Raw genomic sequence first — 17,774 nt, 5'->3', positions numbered from 1 at the left:
ACGGCACGTGGCTGGATCTTCGCCTCCTCCCGGAAGATAGGCGAGCGGATGATCTCGACCTTGTGGGTCAGTTCATCGTACGCCTTATACCCAGAAGAATTCTCTGGATACCCTAGAAACTTAGCCGGTCGCCCCCTCTCCCCCAACTTCTGCGCTCCCAAATCTTTTGGCTGATGAATGAACATGTTAGCGTACCAAACCCTCATGTGCGCGACACTTGGCTTCCTTCCATGGAATCGTTCAAAGGGCGTCGTTGTGTTCGAGTGGGTATCGATGGTCCGGTTCATAGCGTAGACAGCTGTGGCGAAAGCGTCAGCCCATAAGAAGTTTGGAGCCTCGGCGTCCTTCAGCAAGGTGCGTCCTTTATCCAAGATCTTCCGATTAGTCCGTTCGGCCACTCCATTTTGTTCAGGGGTGTGCGGAACTGTCTGCTCCATGGCAATTCCCTTGTCTTTACAATACGTCCGAAGGGTCGAGTTCAAGTACTCTCCTCCTCCATCCGTCCTCAAAACCTTGACATGGGACCTGTACTGATTCGCAAAGTGTGTGTCCATCCTGATGAACCACCCTGTGAAATCTGACTTAAGTGAGCACGGATAGAACCAGGTGAAACCTGTCTTGTCGTCCACGAGTGTGCAGAAATATCGCCTCTTTCCAAGTGACATCACCTCCATCGGCCCGCAGATATCGGAGTGTATTCGCCCTAGTCTCTCACCAGCAACCTCATGTCCCCTTCCAAACGATCCCCTCATCATCTTTCCCCTGATACACGCTTCACAATCGAAACCTCTCGAGTCATCCCGAACGTCTTCCATTCCCAGAACCGACCCGCTCTTTATCATTTCCTTTAATGCATCCTTCCCAGGGTGGGCCAGGCGTTTGTGGAGAAGGTCGAAGGAGGGGGTGGAGGCTTCCGCAGCCGGGTTCGCCCTTTCAGATGCGGTGGGTGTCAGCTGCGAGGTCGGGTGATTCAGGTAGAACATCGGTGCGAGTTCTTTTAGTGTTTCGGCGATCAGCTTCCCATCTTTTTCAATCCTGCAGACATTGTCAAGGCCAAAGGTAATCCGGGCGCCCCGACGGATGAGGACTCTACAGGAAAGGAGACCGTACTTGAGACTAGGAACATACTGTACGTCTGGAATTCGACAGGTGAAGCGCCTCCCTCCGGCAGTGCAGGCGATCAAGACGGTCCCCTCCCCGAGCGAGGGAACGCGGCTATCGTTTCCCAAGGCAATCTGGCGTGGAGGATCAAAAGGTGTGTATTCCACGAAGTCGTTTTTGTTTGGGCAAAAATGGTTACTGCATCCTGAGTCCACGATCCAGGGTTTCGGCGCGTCTGTGTTCCTGTCGGTGACCAGTGCAGTATCCATGACATGTTCAGCACATAGAGCCTTTTCCTCGGAGTCCTCAGTAGCGTTTGCGCTTTTGTTTTCAACTTGTTGTTTACCATTTATGTTTCACCTCAGTGGCGTAGAGTCATTACAAGATGTATATAAGGACCGGACTTGCGCTAGCGGCTGATACCTCACTAATTGAGGTATCGCACTGCGCAGTTATCACACAATATTCATGCTGGTAAAGATGCCAACCTTCGGTATTTCCTTATCATCAGGATGAAGGTACCGATGAGCGTCAAGTTGCTGTTTGGCCGCTTTCTTGGTTTTGAGGGCTTTTATCCCCTCTAAATCATAGATGACGTCCTCTGACAGCCTCTTGAGGTTCTCCTGCCTTGTCCTTGCCTTTTTTTTTTTTGCAATTTCGGCCTTCCGCTGACTATCTGCCACTTTCTTTGCGTTTGCTTCCCAGATTTCCCGCTTCCGCTCCCGCTCTTGACCCGACATATCCCACTGCCTTGCAAGTCCTAGTAGGGCTTTTTGGTCCTCGTCCGATAGACTACCAACTATGAAGCCATCTACACCATTCCGCTTTGCCATCTGAATGGCATTTAACTTCATCTGTGTCATGCGTGTACTCAGCCGCTTCATGCACCGAAGCTGGCCAAGTGCGCCTTCATTTGCATCATTTGTGCTAGGAATGAAGATCCTTTCGATCTCTTCTGGTGTGAGTGAATCGATTTCCCCTCCTTTGGCAAATTCCATTGAGAACCGAGTGTACGTTGTAGGAGAAATAACGGCCACACTATGGAAACCCATTATGGAAATATGCCAGATAAATCACAAAAACCTCATACGACAAGTAGATATGAGAACATAGAAGGACCTGAATTTTAACGAATTTTTACGAATTATTATGACTATACACGATAAATCGAAAGAAAGAAAAATAACAAAAATACTTCAAGCTTACCATCAACGAGACGGAATTCTCGGGGGAATTTATAGCAAATATTAAACCAAGAATTAGGACAATCGACCGAGATTTGACTATAAAAATAATCAGAGAACCTCCACGGAAACTACTTTCCCATGTCCGCACATGTAGCAAGGATGGAAGTACCACGGAACAAAGATTCCTCAGGAACTAATGCAAAAGTCAAAGTCGTGTTTATAATAGGAAATGTAGATGTCACCCAAACGGAACCAATGAGAGTAATTACAGGGGAAACTACCCATAAACGACGGAGATATGACTAAAACTCCTGCAAAACGAGGACAATGTCTAAAAAGCAAGCGCGAAGATTAACTAGTAACGACCGAGACAAGCTTGATAGCCCATTAGAAAGGAAAGGATCTACTCTTAATCCTCCCAAATTTCCATAATAAAAGGATCATGCGTTAATGAGAAATCCAATAACGGGAATAGCGACATCAAAAGTCCGAGCTCAGGGACAAGACGATGATTGCGTAGGATCCATAATTAAAACATACAACGAAATTTACACGGAAATTATGAAAAATAGGAAACTATAGTTATGCAAATTCTCAGCCCAAACGGTCCAGCCGTTGTGAAGTTATACCCATGACAGGAATATAGGAATCCGCATCATGTGTAATGACACGTGAGGGTGGCGATGCGCAGGGAACCGGCCGTCGGAACCGAGATCCACACTTCGGCAGATCGCGAAGACCAATTTCCGTCCAAATAAGGAAGAGCCCAGTCAAAACAAAGCACGAAAAGTGCAAAACAACCTTAGATCATGAGGGAAAAATCTGAAATAAATCACAGAAGCCCATATGAAAGAAATAAACACCCGCACATATCATAAATCCCGAACAACTAAACGAAAACGGCTCCCGCATACGAACAACTATGGGAACGATGCACATGATTACCGAATGTGCGCGCGAAACTTTGCTAACTCAACGAATACAGGGAAATAGGACACAACCTTAGTACCATTGGAAAGGTGGGAATAAATGAAAATTTATGATACCAAGAACGTGAGAAAACATCCAGAAATGAAGGAGATACAAGGACATGAAGTTAGAAACCTGAAAACACGCGGGAAGACAGCTTCAAGAGGTCTAGAGCCCTAAATAAAATACATAAAAATATGATATCTTCGAGGACGACCTACTATAACAACGAACAATACATATGGAGGATTAGGATGTGATAATACAAAGGGGAATCAGGGAATATGAACGAAATTCATGAAAACTACTAAACTACGACGGACCATGGCGGGAATTTTAGGGAACGATGTTCTAATGAAGTAGAGAGCTATAACACATTCGTTTGAGTAATTCTTGATTACTAGCAACTTTTTCTTTCAGTTTTAAACCTGAATAATTCACTCATTTATCATTTCAGTCTCATTTTAACTAAATGTCACTAAATAAAATTGGAATAAATCAGCTGAAGGTCTCAGCACAGTTGCACGCATAGTAATGCGAGGTTTGAATTCAGTATGACCGAGTCATAGCGAACTTAATGGGAAATATGGGGAATTTGAAATAGGGAACTGCGGCAAATGCGGCGCAGACAAATTCTAATTAACCATTAAAATAGCTTAGGCAAGGAAGGACAATAAGGATTCCAGGCGCAGTCTGACCGCAGTAGAGCCGCAGTTCAGCGCAGCAAAGCGCAGTGGAACTATAGCGTGAAAATTTCACTTTTTATTCAGTTTGAGAAAAATACACTGTAAATAAATCCTGTAAATAGAAGGTAGAGCATGAAAAAGGAAGGCGACCCAAGGAGTATAAAAGGGAGACCCTTTCTGCGACTTTTCGCCCCCCTTAGAGAAGTAAGAAAATAGAGTATTATTTTTCTCAAGCATTTCTGGTTGTCACTCCAGTGCGAAAAAGTGATATACAGTTAAGATTGCCACTGTAGTAAAAGGCAGCAAATAAGGAGAGAAATATTAAGTAGATATTTCAACAGGAGAGCTGGTTAACACTCCAGATTTCAAAGTGTAAACACAAAACAGTTATTTTGCTACTGTTAAAACAAGCGATAAAATAAAGACAAAAATAAAACGAACTCAAGGGACACTCCAGACACCATCCAAATTCATTAACTGAATAGAATCTTTGAAACTTCACCAAGTAGAAGATTAAATTCAAGTTTAAATCCAAATTAAACAACGCTACACAGAATTACACCTAGACAAATTAATAAATTTCAATAAAGAAACAGCTCCGCAGGGCTCGGTTTATCTGTAAGTCAATTCCCAGGAACTTTAAAACTAACCCATAAAAATAGAATTAGCCAAAACACTCGGATTGGTACTATATTTACAATAAACAACACTAGTACACTTCCCCATCCTAACTAAAGAACCAGGGAACAGCTTGGTGGTGGTCTCGTTTGAACCTCCCAACTGACCTTCCTTCGTTCTCTCCTTCAACGTTTCGGAGGCGCCTTCGAGGAATGCAATAAGAGCATCAGTTATGTGTGGGAGGCTGGGTGTAAGTTTGTGCACTGCTTCAATTGCCCGGGTATTACTGATTCTGGTGCCTTTTAGTGCCGCATCAGCGAATGAGCTGCCTGGAGTGAGCCAAAGGGAGGGATTGTCTTGGATTTTAGATAGGTGAGTTAGAACGGCATTGTGTAATGGCCCAAGTGAAACACCGTTGACCTGGTCAATGCCATAGGCACAGAGTTCCTGTACCAAAGGTTGGGAGACAAATTCGCTATACAAAGCGTGGACACAGAGCTCAGTAAGTGTCGGGATGTCCTCAAGCCCATCCGAAACATTCCTCTCAATGTTTGTCAATCCAGGTTTCTCCTTGGAATAAGAAACATTGATCATGAATTTCCGATATGAGTTGAGGTCAGCAATAATATGTGCAGCTCCAGTCCCAAAGGTACCATATCGCACTGCAGATATGTTTGGGAATTGTTGGATCTGACCGCACTCTTCTTCCATGAACCAGTTATAGGCATCCTGTTGACCTTTTTTGTCGTTCTTATTTCAGAATATTGCCCCTGCCAGTTGGAGGAATTTGACTGCACCTCCTGCACTGTCACTTTCCGTTGCTCGCTTATGGCCAGAGGAACACCATCTGGACTGTTCTGGACAATGTTTTTGTTTGACTTGTTGTAAAACTTTATCGGGGCCACTTGTCCTTCCTTAACCCACATTGCGTGCATGCGCTCATGGCCCCCCTTGACAGTATTCAGGTCCTTGTGCATCCCACACCCAATCCAGATCAGCTGCAACATAGCGCGCTTCTCTTCTTCTGACAAGAAGTGATACCGCACTTTCCCCAAATGCTCCAATGTGTCAAGCCGTGTCCTATCCAAGACCTCAGCCTGCACTGCCTCTGATAGTGAGCTCCACACTCCATATCCCCCAACCCGCATTATGCTATGCTCCTGCTCATTTTGGGCGATTGCCGCAGCAATACAATTTGCTTGAGCACCCATCCAATCCCAGTATTCTCGGCCGAGCTCTCTATACCAGGCCGAGAGTTTGAGATTACGAAGAAGTTCAGTGAACCGCTTCTGATCACTTGCGTGATCACTGACCATCCCATTTATTGCACATAGAATATCATCAGGTTTGACCTCTTCCGCCAACCTCAGACTTGGAAGACTTGTATGGGAAGAACAGAATCTCCCTAGTTTCTTTTGAAAGTTTGACAACTGTTGCATACTTGTGTGCAAAGGTAGTGACTCGATTCCAAGGAAAAAGGTTTTGTGATTTGCTGGTTCCGGGGATGGGGTGGAATTGTGTGGCAGATCAGCAGTGTCCATTGTGAAATGAGACCCATGGTAATCAATATGCTTGTGTTGTGTAGAATCACCGCTATAGGCAATACCTATGCAGAAATATTATTAATATACCAAAAATATTGAGTGATTGTTTGAATTACCCTTTGCGTCCCGCACAACCTCCACAATCTGAGCTTCAGCTGCTATCCCAGCTTCTATCATGATCCGACTGCATGTCCATGCACTCGGAACATTGTTCAGAGTGATTCCAAAGAACCCAGCACATTCTTTGATGACCTTCCCAATTGTTACATCGGGTATATTAAGGCAACAGAGACGGCGGACCAGAGATTGGGCCTTAAATGAGAAGAAGCTTCCATACTTAAGGGACAGCTTCCTACGACATTTGGTTTGGTTAAGGCTGTTCTTTAGTCTCGATTGGAGCCTTCCATTCTGCTGCTGGAGAGCATATGATTTCCTCCGCCAGCACATTGAAGATCTCCTCAACTTGGTGAGTTTTGATTCCAAACTCATCGATGTTTCCCTCTCTAAATCGAGGCGCAGGTCCAATTTCTTCATATTCTTTGTCATTTCCACTTTAATTGATTTAATTTCAGCTTGAAGTGCTTGGACTTTCACTTTTGCCCGTTGAGCAACCTTTGTTAGGTTTCTTTTGTCTTTCTGCAAGTGATTAATTGTCAGATTGGGAAGGGGAACAGACTCTATCTGTGTAGGCACTGGGGAAGTGACATTTGAATAGGATGGTGGTAGTGGTTCGGCAGTGGGGATGAATTCAAGAATTTTGTGCCTTTGAATTGGGGCTATAGTCCACACATTTTTTCTCACTTTGCAAGCGTGCCTTTCTTCCAGTGGTTCCCCTGACTGTTTCCCAGATAGTTTAGCCCCATGAGCCCAAGACTGCATGTTAACATGCGGTGACGGCAATGGTGGCTGGACAGTGGAAATCCCAGTCATAGGTCCAAAGGTTCGGCGACTTCGAGTCAACAGCCCTGGAAACTCATTCTCATTTATTACATGAGATCTCCCCTGTCATATCTGTGCATACCCGACCCCTACCCAACTTCCGGACCTCCACCCTCTTCACCTCCGGAGTCATACCCTACCGCTGCCGTTCCGATACTCACCTCCGGTCCTGGCAACACACCTCCTTCTACCCTCCTGTCACCCTCCTATGCTTCCCCCGTCCGCTCCGATACTCACCTTCGGACCTGACAACTCTCCTTTCCGCCACTCCTCCTCCCTTACCTTTCCCCTCTCTCCTCCCTCTGTTACTCCTCCGCCACCCTCCCACCAAGTTACGACCTTCCACCGCTGTCCCATACTTCATACTCGGACACCTCTCGTACCTTTGCTCTGAGCCTCCGTCATAGTCCCTACCTTGGACTTTGACTCCACCTCGGTCTTAGTCCATTGCATTGGTGACCTCATACTACGTAAACACCATTGCCAATATCCCTCGGACTTTCAACCCCGCCTCCATAACCTCCGTAAGCTCCGCAACCCCCGAGCTTCGCGGATCGCCTTCGGCACTTTCGCCGCTTGTAATGTATCTCTCACCTTTACCCCCCATCCCTATTTGGACTACTGCTTCTTCCCATTCTAGCCAGTTAGTCATCATCCCCACTTCTCCTCATCCTCCTGCCCCTCTGGGCCTCGCCCTCCCTACCTCCTTTCGGACGTATCACAGGTCCTACCTTATGACCTTCGGTACCGCTCCGCTTCTTCTACCCTTTGTTCCCGTTCAGACGTCTTCGTTCCGATTCGGTACCCTTTGTTTTCCTTGTGCTTTTGCCCCCTCCATTATATATATCGGCGCTTGTACATACTCATTTTGGTTCAGTCCGAAATCGACCTGAAATGCCCCCTAGAGACTTCCTGCTCACCTACTGTGAAATTAAGGACCAAATGGACAAACAGCAATGGCACAGCGCTCCACTTGAGTCGCTGAGGCCAAGGTCCCTCCATGCTAAGTCTCCGATTCCACTCCGGAGTCGTCTGTTTCCGCCCGGTTCTAACATCCCCTCTGGTTGTCGTTTACCCAAACTAGTCCTCTGAGCTTTATTAATCTGCCGAGTTTTGGGAGAAGAAACCTTGTTTTTGGAATACTTCCAAGCAGTTTGATCCCTTGGCATTTGGGGTACTAGGAAGGAGATATAAGAGGGTTGAGTTTCAAGTCCGATGTAAGCCTAGCAAGAGAACTAGATGTCAAAGTCAAGTTGGGTAAGCGCGGGGTCGGTGAACCCTGACACGTGATCCCTATTTGCGCCTAGTGTGCATTTTGGGAAAGGTGAGTCCCAAATGTACCTTCAACCCCTTCCATTCTGCTCGAATTTTGGCATGCTGGTAGATGTGTTATGTGCCTAACATTTGGTCACTCAGATTTTTAAAATTTGGCTTAGTTCAAAAGATATTCCCTGTGCATGAGCATGTATTTTGTTGCATACCCCCATAGCTCTGTGATTACCGCATGTGACAGTTCCAAACTTCCAGGGAGTATCATGGTGACATTTGGATATTTTTTCGTGCAGTCTTTACATGAATATAGACATTCATTGCACAGAGTTAGGGCCCATATCATCCCAGCTTCAGAGCAGTGAAATGTACCTTTCCGCTACTTCAATTTGCTTCAAACTTGGCCCAATTGCTCTATGGGTGTGAATGCGGGTTTTGGTCACTCAGATTTTCAAGAATCCCACTGATGCGTGAAAAAAGGTTGTGAATTTCCAACATACTGTAGTTATGTATAAACTTGCTTCAAAGTAAATCCCCATACCACATATGCATTTTAATATTATTATCGGGCAATAATTATACAACACTTAGTAGAAGTTGTGTGGTTACAGCCTTTTCTAAAATTTCTGTCCGATCAAAGTGAATGGGTATTGACCCCGTTCGTAAAAAAAAATCACCCAAAAATGATCAAATTTCTCAAATTTTTATTTTTCAATACAGTAGAGTTAGCGCCGCACAGCCATACCCATTCCCGACCACAACGATTGATCGTACCCTTCACACTGGCCATGATCAGACCGTGTCCTAAGCTACCGTGCACGAAAAGTTCTGGAAATCATCAAGTTTTCCTCACCTGTTTTGATTCTCTCCAAAACAGCGACTGTGTGTCAACTATCATGTTCTCAACAAAGACAAGCGTGCCCACTGTGTTATGGGAATGGACCTAGAATCTTATGGTCCATGACTATAGACAATCAAACCTTAGCCCCTTCAACTTTATTTCTTTGTCAAACCCCATGCCAAGCTTTCCCACTGGGTTTTGGTGCTGGCTGGGGGATTTGTTGAGTTTCAAGGGACTTCCTTTGACCATTATGATTTTTATATTAGATAGTTAGAAGTCATATGATGTATAAGGCAGATGCCGGAATGTCAGGGCACACCCGCCTGACCCGGGTCCACCCGGACCCACCCAGCCACACCACACCCGCTCCCCGCTGTCTATCCCCCTCCCCCCTCCTTCCTCCCTCTCCTCCCCTTTCTTTCCCCTCTTCTTTCCCCCTTCTTTATTTCATTCTTCTCATCTTCCTCTCCCTGTTTATTTCTTTCTATCTACACAGACCACCTTCCTTTGTATTGATGTACTATTGACCCGTCCGGCCCACACACCCCGGATGGCTTCCCGCTGTGCCCAGCACGCGCGCATGCAGCGGACGCTCTCGGGATCCCCCACGGGGACACCCGGATGCCTGCAGCTGCCTCCGAGGATGACGTGGCACCCGTCATGTGACTCAAGCCGCATGTACATAAATGTATCTGAAGTGGGAACCGAAGAAGTAACCTTCTTCTCACATTCTCCACTTCAGTCTGAGTGGCCAGGGACCACTGTCCCGGATCGGGCCCGCCAGTACGCATGCCCGCTCCACACCCCGCGACGGCCTCAGTGCCGGACATTGCCCCCAGGCCCTCTCGACCCCGGACGCGTCCCTGACACGGAACTGTTCTCTTTATCAAATATACAATCTCAGACTATCACCCAGTGATTGTAACTGTCATCCCAGTGTGCCACCACCTGTAAACCTTCCCTGTAACATCTGACTTGGTCCATATTGATGTCTACATCAATATTCTTACAATCCATGAGGAAGCCTCAACGACCCGGTGAGTGCTCAGACACCGGACCTCACCCTTCCTGCTCCCACCCCCCCACTGGGTGGTTGAGCTCCCATTCCTACCCTTCCTGTAGTACCCTACCGAGTCCTACAACCCTTCCTCCCTTCTTGGGAGGGAGAAGTGACCCAGGCAGCCCCAGGATGCCTGGCCACGTACCCAAGGGCCCAAATTCCCACGGTCACTCACTACCGTGCACTGGTCAACCAACCTGCCTGTCCCAACAAATCCTGCTACCGGTACGCTCCCTTGAGCGCCAAGTAACCGATAGACGACCACTGGGCTACTCCCTCAAGGAGTGCCAACTACCCACGCTACCGGTACGCTCACATGAGCGCCAAGTCACCGCTAGCCAACTGTTAGATGGCTCCCTCAAGGAGCCCCCATCATACCTGCTGCTGGTATGCTCCTTGGAGCGCCAAGTTGCCACTAGCCAACTGTTAGGTGGCTCCCTCAAGGAGCCCCCATTATACCCGCTGCCGGTATGCTCCTCGGAGTGCCAAGTTACCATTAGCATGACACCACACCCGCTGCCGGTACGCTCCTCGGAGCGCCAAGTTACCGTTAGTACACCCGGTCTCAGATCTCCTCCTGCTCTCCCTTCAATGGCTATGCAGTCACCTCTATCTGTGAGCAGAATGGCTCAGGTTGGGTTCCCCGGAACCCATTCCTGTAACACACTGGAATGATGACCATTAGCCCCGCACCCGCTCCTGAAAACACCCCAGCAAGCATTCCAACAGTGCTTGCTGATGTATGTGAAGCCTTGTTGCTTCAGGCTGAGCTGGTGGGAGACAGAAACACCATACTCACATCCAGATCCTAGTTGTCAAGTTCGCAACTACACCCACGGTTGCCAACTTTATCCCTTGCTGGTGAGCTGAGAGAATGCGGCAACTCTGCAGTCACCGAGATGGGCAATTTGTGCAGCCTCCTTGGTAGTGAGGGTTGAGGACATGAGGACGATGTGTCACTTCATGTCTGGAGACGTGTGTTTGGTACCCATGAGATGGTAATGGTGTATGGAAGCTCGGCTGGGCTGATGTGAGGAGGATCGAGAGCAGGATCACTGTTTCCAATAGAGGCTGGCGACCTGCCTAGATCGCTGTGACCGTCAGTGCTATGGTCATTATTCAACGAGGAATGGGGAATAGCTGTGGGCGCTAATTCTACTAGATGGAAATATAATTCTATTGTATTGAAACATAAAAATATGAGAAATTTGACCATTTTCAGGTGATTTTTTTTACGAACGGGGTCAATACCCATTCACTTCTGATCGGACAAAAATTTTAGAAAAGGCTGTAAATGGAAGTGGCTTTTGGATGGGGCGCTGTGGCCATATTTTAAAATCACGTGCTATTTTTATTTTTTCGGACCTCTCCCCTCATTTGCCGACCCCCACTTAAGCTTTTCGGTCTCGCTGAGGGGGAGGTGTTGTGACCTTCGGTTACTCTCGGTGGGTGGGATCCCGATTGCTTACTCAGGTTTTTTCTAGGTTTTGTTTCCTGTAACCTCTGCTCTTCTCCCCCTTGTTCCTCGTTGTCTTTATTTTTTCGTGTTACCCTCCTCCGTCCCCGATCTCCTGCCTGTTGTAAATTACCCGGGTCGTCTTCAATTTCAAGAGGTTCTGGCATTGGCCGGGACTGTTGCCACGCTATCCTGTTGCGTCTCCTCCAGCATGCACACAAGTGATCTACAGTATACTATTTCCCAGCCGATTTTCGAAATTCGAGGTGGCAGGAGCGCAAAAAAAAAAAAAAAAAAAAAATCGGACAACTCCGAGCTTCAAACTAAATTTGATTCGATGATTCAAAAAAGCAGAGTGGGAGGGAAACAGAGCGGTCAATATCGTCCGCGAGAGCTATTAAAGTCGCTATCATTTATCGTCGAACACTTCATCCCCTTGCTTGACCACCCAGAATCCCGATTGGGTATATACTACTACCACCATCTTTCGCTGTATTACGAGCAGACATGATCTCGGACCTTTTAACAGGGGCCATCATCATTGGCGCGGGAGCGCCGCCCACCGGGCCCCCCGATTTTTTGTACACAAAGTATGTCAGGTAATGAAGAGGTATAGGTTCATACCAAGATCGGTGATGGACCTCTACCAAACCCGAGAGCGACAAGTCGGATGTATTGACCGGCCCAGAATGTGAATCGGTGAGCAACTTGCGACATCTTGACCTAGTACCGCGCCAATCGATAACATCGCGATACCTGGCAGACCCCCCCCACCAATGTTAAACCGAGCACCTCACGAAGACCAAGCGTAAACAAATGACCAAAAAAAAAAGACATACATCGTCATCTCGAAACCAGAAACGTTTTCGCTTGTGGTCCTTTAAGACCGATAATAATAATCGCTTGGGGGGCGGAGACGTTATACTCGCAAGGGAACGACGTGTGAGACAGAGGGTGGTTGCTGGTAATCCCCAAGCAGCGGCAACCCACAGCACGCTTCCTTGCAAGGTCGATCGATCAGCGAACGGACAAAAAAAGAAGAAAAGGAGAAAGAAAAGTCTTCAATCAGCCCCCCCCCCTTTAATTTAAAGCACGGGCAGGGGTAAATTTGAAGGCTTGGGGGGGGGTTCAAATATTCTCCCTCACCAACGTCACAATAGACTAGGGGCTACAACTTTCACGTTATTTGCCCAGATGATCGTGTTCGTCCCGCGGTAGACGTTGAGTATGAATGCAACCACGCTATGAGTGATAAAATTTCAATGTTTTTGGCTCGCCAATGGGATCGAAGGGGATAGGATGTTTGTGTACAGAGAGAGAGAGAGGGGAAAGCTCGATCTTTTTATGTACGTACGCTTGCCCGTAAAGATTGAGCAAGGCTCGGGGGTTGGACCTGGTACCGGCTGACGATAAGCGCTCAACCCATCTTATCAACATAACATTAAATGTGAGTTTTGCAACATAGGACATCACCCATCGCTGCGGCTCCACAAGCCGCAGGAAGACCTTGTAGGGCGATTTGTTGGTCAGCCGAAACCATATGTTTACACTTATTTACATTCACACGGGTTGAGGTTTACTTTATCTCATCGCATGAGCCTTAACGGCTTGCACAAAAGTCTGGGCCAAATGCTCATTAGCCTCCCCCCCATCTTCAAGCTCGGTTCGCGCTCAGCAATGTGCATGCATGTCATATTATGGCACTTGTCCTGTTCGGCCAGGCAACGTACACCACCGCCGCGCCCCTGCTTTTCTCAGCTATTTGAACTCCTACGTTGAAGTAGCTGAGCTTGTACAAGCGAAGGAAGCTGGCTATCAATTCCTGTCCTCGCTATCAGCGAGTGGCTTGGCTCTGGATGGGGTCATCTGTGGAACTGCGTTTTTGGCTTAATTCTGAGGTTTTAAGCTAGTGTTGGTAAGCGCTCAGTTCAAGATCTATCAGCAAGGGAGCACAAGAAAGGAAATGATGTAAAATCTTGGGGAAATGTCCGGTGCGCGGGGTGACGTGCTAATGAGTCACGCCGACAACACACCTTCCCGCATCGGCAGCTGTCATGCCCTTCCCACAGTACTTACGTGGAACGATACCAATTCGTCGGCTAATAATATCAACTCATAGAGGCTGGAGTCCTGCCTAATAATGTTGAAGACTTCAGCATAACCAACATACATACTAGCTTCCCGCACATGCACTGCAAATACTCTGCTGAAGCGCCGCCCTCTCAGCTCTCAGCAGCCCATTATTGTGGGAGGCATTTGCCCTCCAACAATATGGGTTGAATTACATCGTGCAAATGGGTGAATATAGTTATTAAGCTCAGAGCAGCGGTGTCTGCCCTTCTCGGCGTCTAAGGATAGGGCCGGGCTTCCTCTGTGAAGACATTCTCTCTTTTCCTCGCTTGGAAATAACCCCGCAGCATAGGAAAGCTGAATAAGGCAATTCAATTACCCCACCGTGTAAAAATGCTTACGCTAGTACAAGTGGTTATCCTATGATCCAGCACCCAACAGATGCTGAACGGTTATATATATATATATATATACATATGAGCCTACCGGCTCCTGCAGTGCGAATGCCGCCGTGCGGTGACGTGACGATAGCATCAACACAGGACTGAGACTACTCACAAGCCTAGGAATATTGCGCATGAGATGTGGCGGTTCGGACCATCTCATAAACTGACTAGATCAGTCTTTCAACGTGCGTTCAGTATTTTATTACGGTAAACGATATATAATACAACCCGCATATGTGTGCAATAATCCATGATTGACTCCTAGCTAACTGAAATCAATAATCCCTTTCTCGGGTTTCCATCCTTCGACTCTCATTTGGCTAGCTAGCTAAGAGGCTGTGTTGCCGATCAGAAGAATTAGGTTCAGATCGAAGCTATTTAACATTCTCCATCGACATTCTGAATGTTGGGGAACCAGCTGGGACTACTTCCGGCATGCACTAGCTTCGCTGTGTCACTGCATTCTTTGTGAGGGATCTTAAGAGGCCCGGCGATTGGAGTTCAGGTGGTTGAGCTCGAGACTCACAAAGACATCTTAAAAACAATCAGAAAGTCGCTGAACCAAGGGTCGAACTCGATATTACACACAAAGATCTCTGCTCCTACCATCTACAAAGTGTCACAGCTTTTATGCGGTTCTAGAGACGCTTACAATTCTCCTAATATCTTGCGAATCGTATATATATAGCTGAGACTCGAGCCTGTAGGGCTGCCGCCATGGCCCTCTTTGCACGCGCGGGAGACCCACGGGCACCAAGGAGGGATCTAGATCAGTACGTACGGGTGGAGAAGCTTTTACGGCTTTTTTTTTCCACTCATCCGGGCGCGCATTCACTAGTGATTGAGTACCATTCAACGTTCTATTATGCAACCGTCCATGTGAGGCAATATCTGGGGAAACTCTACAAAATGCCGCAGGGACGAGACTGTCGATCGACAGGGTTCTCTTCCTGGGGCGGGCGGGAGGATCCGAGATTGAACGAAGTTTCAGTACTTCCGCACAACGCAAACGTGCTCCCAGCTCTCGAGTCCACTTCAAGGATCCTCACTCTTATGCCGGGGATCATTGTCGGCGAAAAACAAGATGAGCAGTTACTCGACTGAGGACCTTTATAGATCGACGCATTTTTTTTTGGTCAAAGTATTGCTGCCAAAAATGGACTGAGAAGGTCATATGATATAGCGTATTTCTAGCGTTATGGACAGTGTGGGGAGCGATTGATCCTACACACATATGTATGCCAGAGTCCTTCCTAACCATGAACTATAACGATCGCACATTCCTCTAGAGGCACCTCCGCCGCCTATATGTAAGGTGGACCAAGAGCTGTTGGAAAGAGCACGGGCCCAAAGTCAGAATACAAAAGAGACAAGCAGAGGGGGGGAGGGGGCAGCCATTTTCTTATTTACCTTTTCTAAACAATCCCAACGTGAATTCAACCACGAGTAGCAGAACACCACCGCCAGGGGCCAGCCGTAGAACCTTGGGCACAAAACCCTTGTACAACGCTCTGACCCCTTCTTCGCGAGCGATAAGTGCCAAAGCAGGGTACGACCAGTTATACTTGGGGACGACGCCAGGCAGTCGCTGGGTACCTTGAATGCGCGACTTGACTACATCAAACGGAGTGTTGATCGCCGTGCCGACAAAGCCTCCGATCGTTCCCGAAATGAAGTTGTTGAGTAGTTGAGATTTTGGTGTCTGTTTTCAACAAATTCTTTTTTTTTAAGCAAAGAAAGAATGGAGTGGGGTTATGTAGGACTTACATCAGCCTTGGGAAGCATAGCCTTGACCTGGAATATCGTCCCAAAGTAGCCACCATCTGGTACGAAACATATAAATTCTCGAAAAGCTGTAAATCATCATCAAATGACTTACTCCACCATAAGTGTCTATGACAGTACCATCACACATTTTACTGTAAGCTGTTAGGAATCGAGATGTCTCTTAACTTAACACTCACCGCCAAAACGTTGACTCCATTCCATCTGAGGTGGGAGACGAAATTGTAAAAAGGGGAAGAAAGAAAGTAGTATTCCTCCTCCCAACTCACTGTAAAGGCCGAGTATACCCTCATGTCTGACGATGTGCTTAATGACCTCTCTTGGGCCCTTGAAGGTTGTTGCTTTATCTTGTAATCGAATTTTGACAAGCTCAAATGGCACAACCTATCACGAAAAAAAAGGCGTCAGTCAAGGAAAAAAAAAATCACAAAGAGGGGGGGAGGGGGGACACGGGGCCCCCCGTCCGTCACGGCACGTACTACGAAACTCTCAGTTGCACCAGCCGAACAGCCTGTCAGGATAGAAAGCGATTGAGTCATCTCTTTCGACCCTGTCATCTGCTTAAAGGTCTTCCCCCAGAAGTCATTTGCGGCAACTAACATGAGTGGAGATGAACCCAAAACATCAGTTAATTCATTCTTTAAAAGAAATCATTCATTTTTTCCCCTACATTTAGTCGCGCGCTTTGGCGCTTCGAGCAGCAATGGAGGGACGAGGCCTTTATACAGACGGGCAAAACTGAATGCATAAAAGTGGTTGCGTTCAATGAAGACTGTTGATTAGAAGTAGGTCCTCGTACCCTTCTTGCCGTACGATGTTCTGAAAGCTCTTCACCAAAGATGGCGACTGTCCACGTTCAAGTTGCATGCGTGTTTTCACCTGCGCAAATAAAATAAATTGATTGATTGTAATATGTACTCAGGACATACAACGTCTGTGGGGACGGGGCCCACGGGGCGCAAGGGGCAAGGGGGCAAAGAACTTCAAAAACAGATCCAAGCATTGGGGGGAATCACCGACTACTAACCAAGCGGGTAGAATGTGCATATCTCCGATACCCCTGCTATTGCGCCAGCGATGAACTGGTACACAAAGGGGAGCGCTGTGCATGTGGCAAAACAAATTCATGGCGCCAGTGTGGCAGATCGAGTTCGACCGAGCATCGTGGTCTATGATCAGCAGTGAAACTCCTCCAAAAAAAAGTGTTTCCCCAGTAACATACGTTTGACGTCTTTTGAGACTGACATGATTCTCGCCTGCTTCTTTTACGGGCTCAAAGAGATAATACAAGATCGAAGGCAGAATCGTGTTTGCCAAATTTGATGGCCACACGTGACATGAAGAATCCGATTTCTCAAGTAGCCGAGCCCTTCCAATTTCCCGTAAGCGCGAGTACATACATGTCCGCTCATTGTATGTAAAGACAAAGCAGGGCCCGAAGAAAAAAAAAACAGTAAAGCATTACTTCCTCTAAGGGGCATTGCACCACTGGAAACGAAAGGAAATGGAGCAACCGTCAGCGGCCGCTACTGTATTGAAGTCTGGTGGTTGTGATGGAGTCAAGGAAACGGGATGATCAGGGCGTAAGGAAATGGGGCTCGGGGGCGTTGATATCAATGCAGGCGGCAAACAGATTTCCGCGGTGGTTTGAGCTTTGAAGTGTATCGGTACCGGGCTTCCAGTGTATGATAGGCATCTTGGGAGATGATGGCGCTGCTGTAATGCGAAATTACACTGAAACGGCGAACATGCTCCCAGTTAAACCGAGGCTTGACGGGGAAGATGTTAGATAAATTGGTTGGT

At 47.2% G+C, this 17,774-nt stretch overlaps 4 protein-coding genes across 4 annotated transcripts; all 4 read right to left on the bottom strand.

The window, feature by feature from the left end:
* Nucleotides 1-5,902: 5,902 nt before the first annotated feature.
* EI90DRAFT_3016097 (uncharacterized protein) lies at nucleotides 5,903-7,035 on the bottom strand (the record flags this gene model as incomplete). The annotated part of the gene is made up of 3 exons (XM_039056953.1): nucleotides 5,903-5,973; nucleotides 6,003-6,167; nucleotides 6,222-7,035. The coding sequence occupies 3 exons, from the start codon at nucleotides 7,033-7,035 to the stop codon at nucleotides 5,903-5,905; spliced, it is 1,050 nt and encodes a 349-aa protein (XP_038916539.1).
* A 2,103-nt stretch (nucleotides 7,036-9,138) lies between these two features.
* On the bottom strand, nucleotides 9,139-11,431 carry EI90DRAFT_3056167 (uncharacterized protein; the record flags this gene model as incomplete). Its single annotated transcript, XM_039060213.1, has 2 exons — nucleotides 9,139-9,238; nucleotides 10,882-11,431. A coding segment is annotated over one exon (256 nt), but the record flags the coding sequence as incomplete, so codon positions are not given.
* A 598-nt stretch (nucleotides 11,432-12,029) lies between these two features.
* EI90DRAFT_3056166 (uncharacterized protein) lies at nucleotides 12,030-12,981 on the bottom strand. The gene is made up of 2 exons (XM_039060212.1): nucleotides 12,434-12,981; nucleotides 12,030-12,369 (listed from the first exon to the last, which is right to left on the bottom strand). Exons 1-2 carry the CDS (start codon nucleotides 12,505-12,507, stop codon nucleotides 12,099-12,101), a joined length of 345 nt encoding a protein of 114 aa, XP_038916537.1. The 5' UTR covers nucleotides 12,508-12,981; the 3' UTR covers nucleotides 12,030-12,098.
* Nucleotides 12,982-15,315: 2,334 nt separating this feature from the next.
* On the bottom strand, nucleotides 15,316-17,295 carry EI90DRAFT_3056160 (mitochondrial carrier domain-containing protein). The gene is made up of 12 exons (XM_039060211.1): nucleotides 17,194-17,295; nucleotides 16,999-17,073; nucleotides 16,901-16,905; nucleotides 16,771-16,850; nucleotides 16,642-16,709; nucleotides 16,451-16,566; nucleotides 16,241-16,355; nucleotides 16,151-16,175; nucleotides 16,066-16,079; nucleotides 15,954-16,009; nucleotides 15,597-15,888; nucleotides 15,316-15,513 (listed from the first exon to the last, which is right to left on the bottom strand). The coding sequence occupies exons 1-12, from the start codon at nucleotides 17,216-17,218 to the stop codon at nucleotides 15,491-15,493; spliced, it is 894 nt and encodes a 297-aa protein (XP_038916536.1). The 5' UTR covers nucleotides 17,219-17,295; the 3' UTR covers nucleotides 15,316-15,490.
* Nucleotides 17,296-17,774: the final 479 nt, after the last annotated feature.

This window comes from Cantharellus anzutake (assembly GCF_015039405.1).
Source record: "Cantharellus anzutake strain C23 chromosome Unknown EI90scaffold_21, whole genome shotgun sequence".
Taxonomy (NCBI): Eukaryota; Fungi; Basidiomycota; class Agaricomycetes; order Cantharellales; family Hydnaceae; genus Cantharellus; species Cantharellus anzutake.
The sequence above is the reverse complement of the archived record's forward strand: the minus strand, read 5'-3'. Positions and strand labels throughout refer to the sequence as shown.

Bases quoted from the DNA above. Each gene is read 5' to 3' on its own strand.
- EI90DRAFT_3056166 (XM_039060212.1), bottom strand. From the start codon at position 12,507: ATGTCTTTTTTTTTTGGTCATTTGTTTACGCTTGGTCTTCGTGAGGTG. The intron at 12,370-12,433 runs CTGCCAGGTATC...CAAGTTGCTCAC, and splicing joins TTAACATTGGTGGGGGGGGT to CGATTCACATTCTGGGCCGG.
- EI90DRAFT_3056160 (XM_039060211.1), bottom strand. From the start codon at position 17,218: ATGTCAGTCTCAAAAGACGTCAAAC. The intron at 16,356-16,450 runs GTACGTGCCGTG...TTTTCGTGATAG, and splicing joins GTGCAACTGAGAGTTTCGTA to GTTGTGCCATTTGAGCTTGT. The intron at 16,176-16,240 runs GTGAGTTGGGAG...CTCCCACCTCAG, and splicing joins GGGTATACTCGGCCTTTACA to ATGGAATGGAGTCAACGTTT.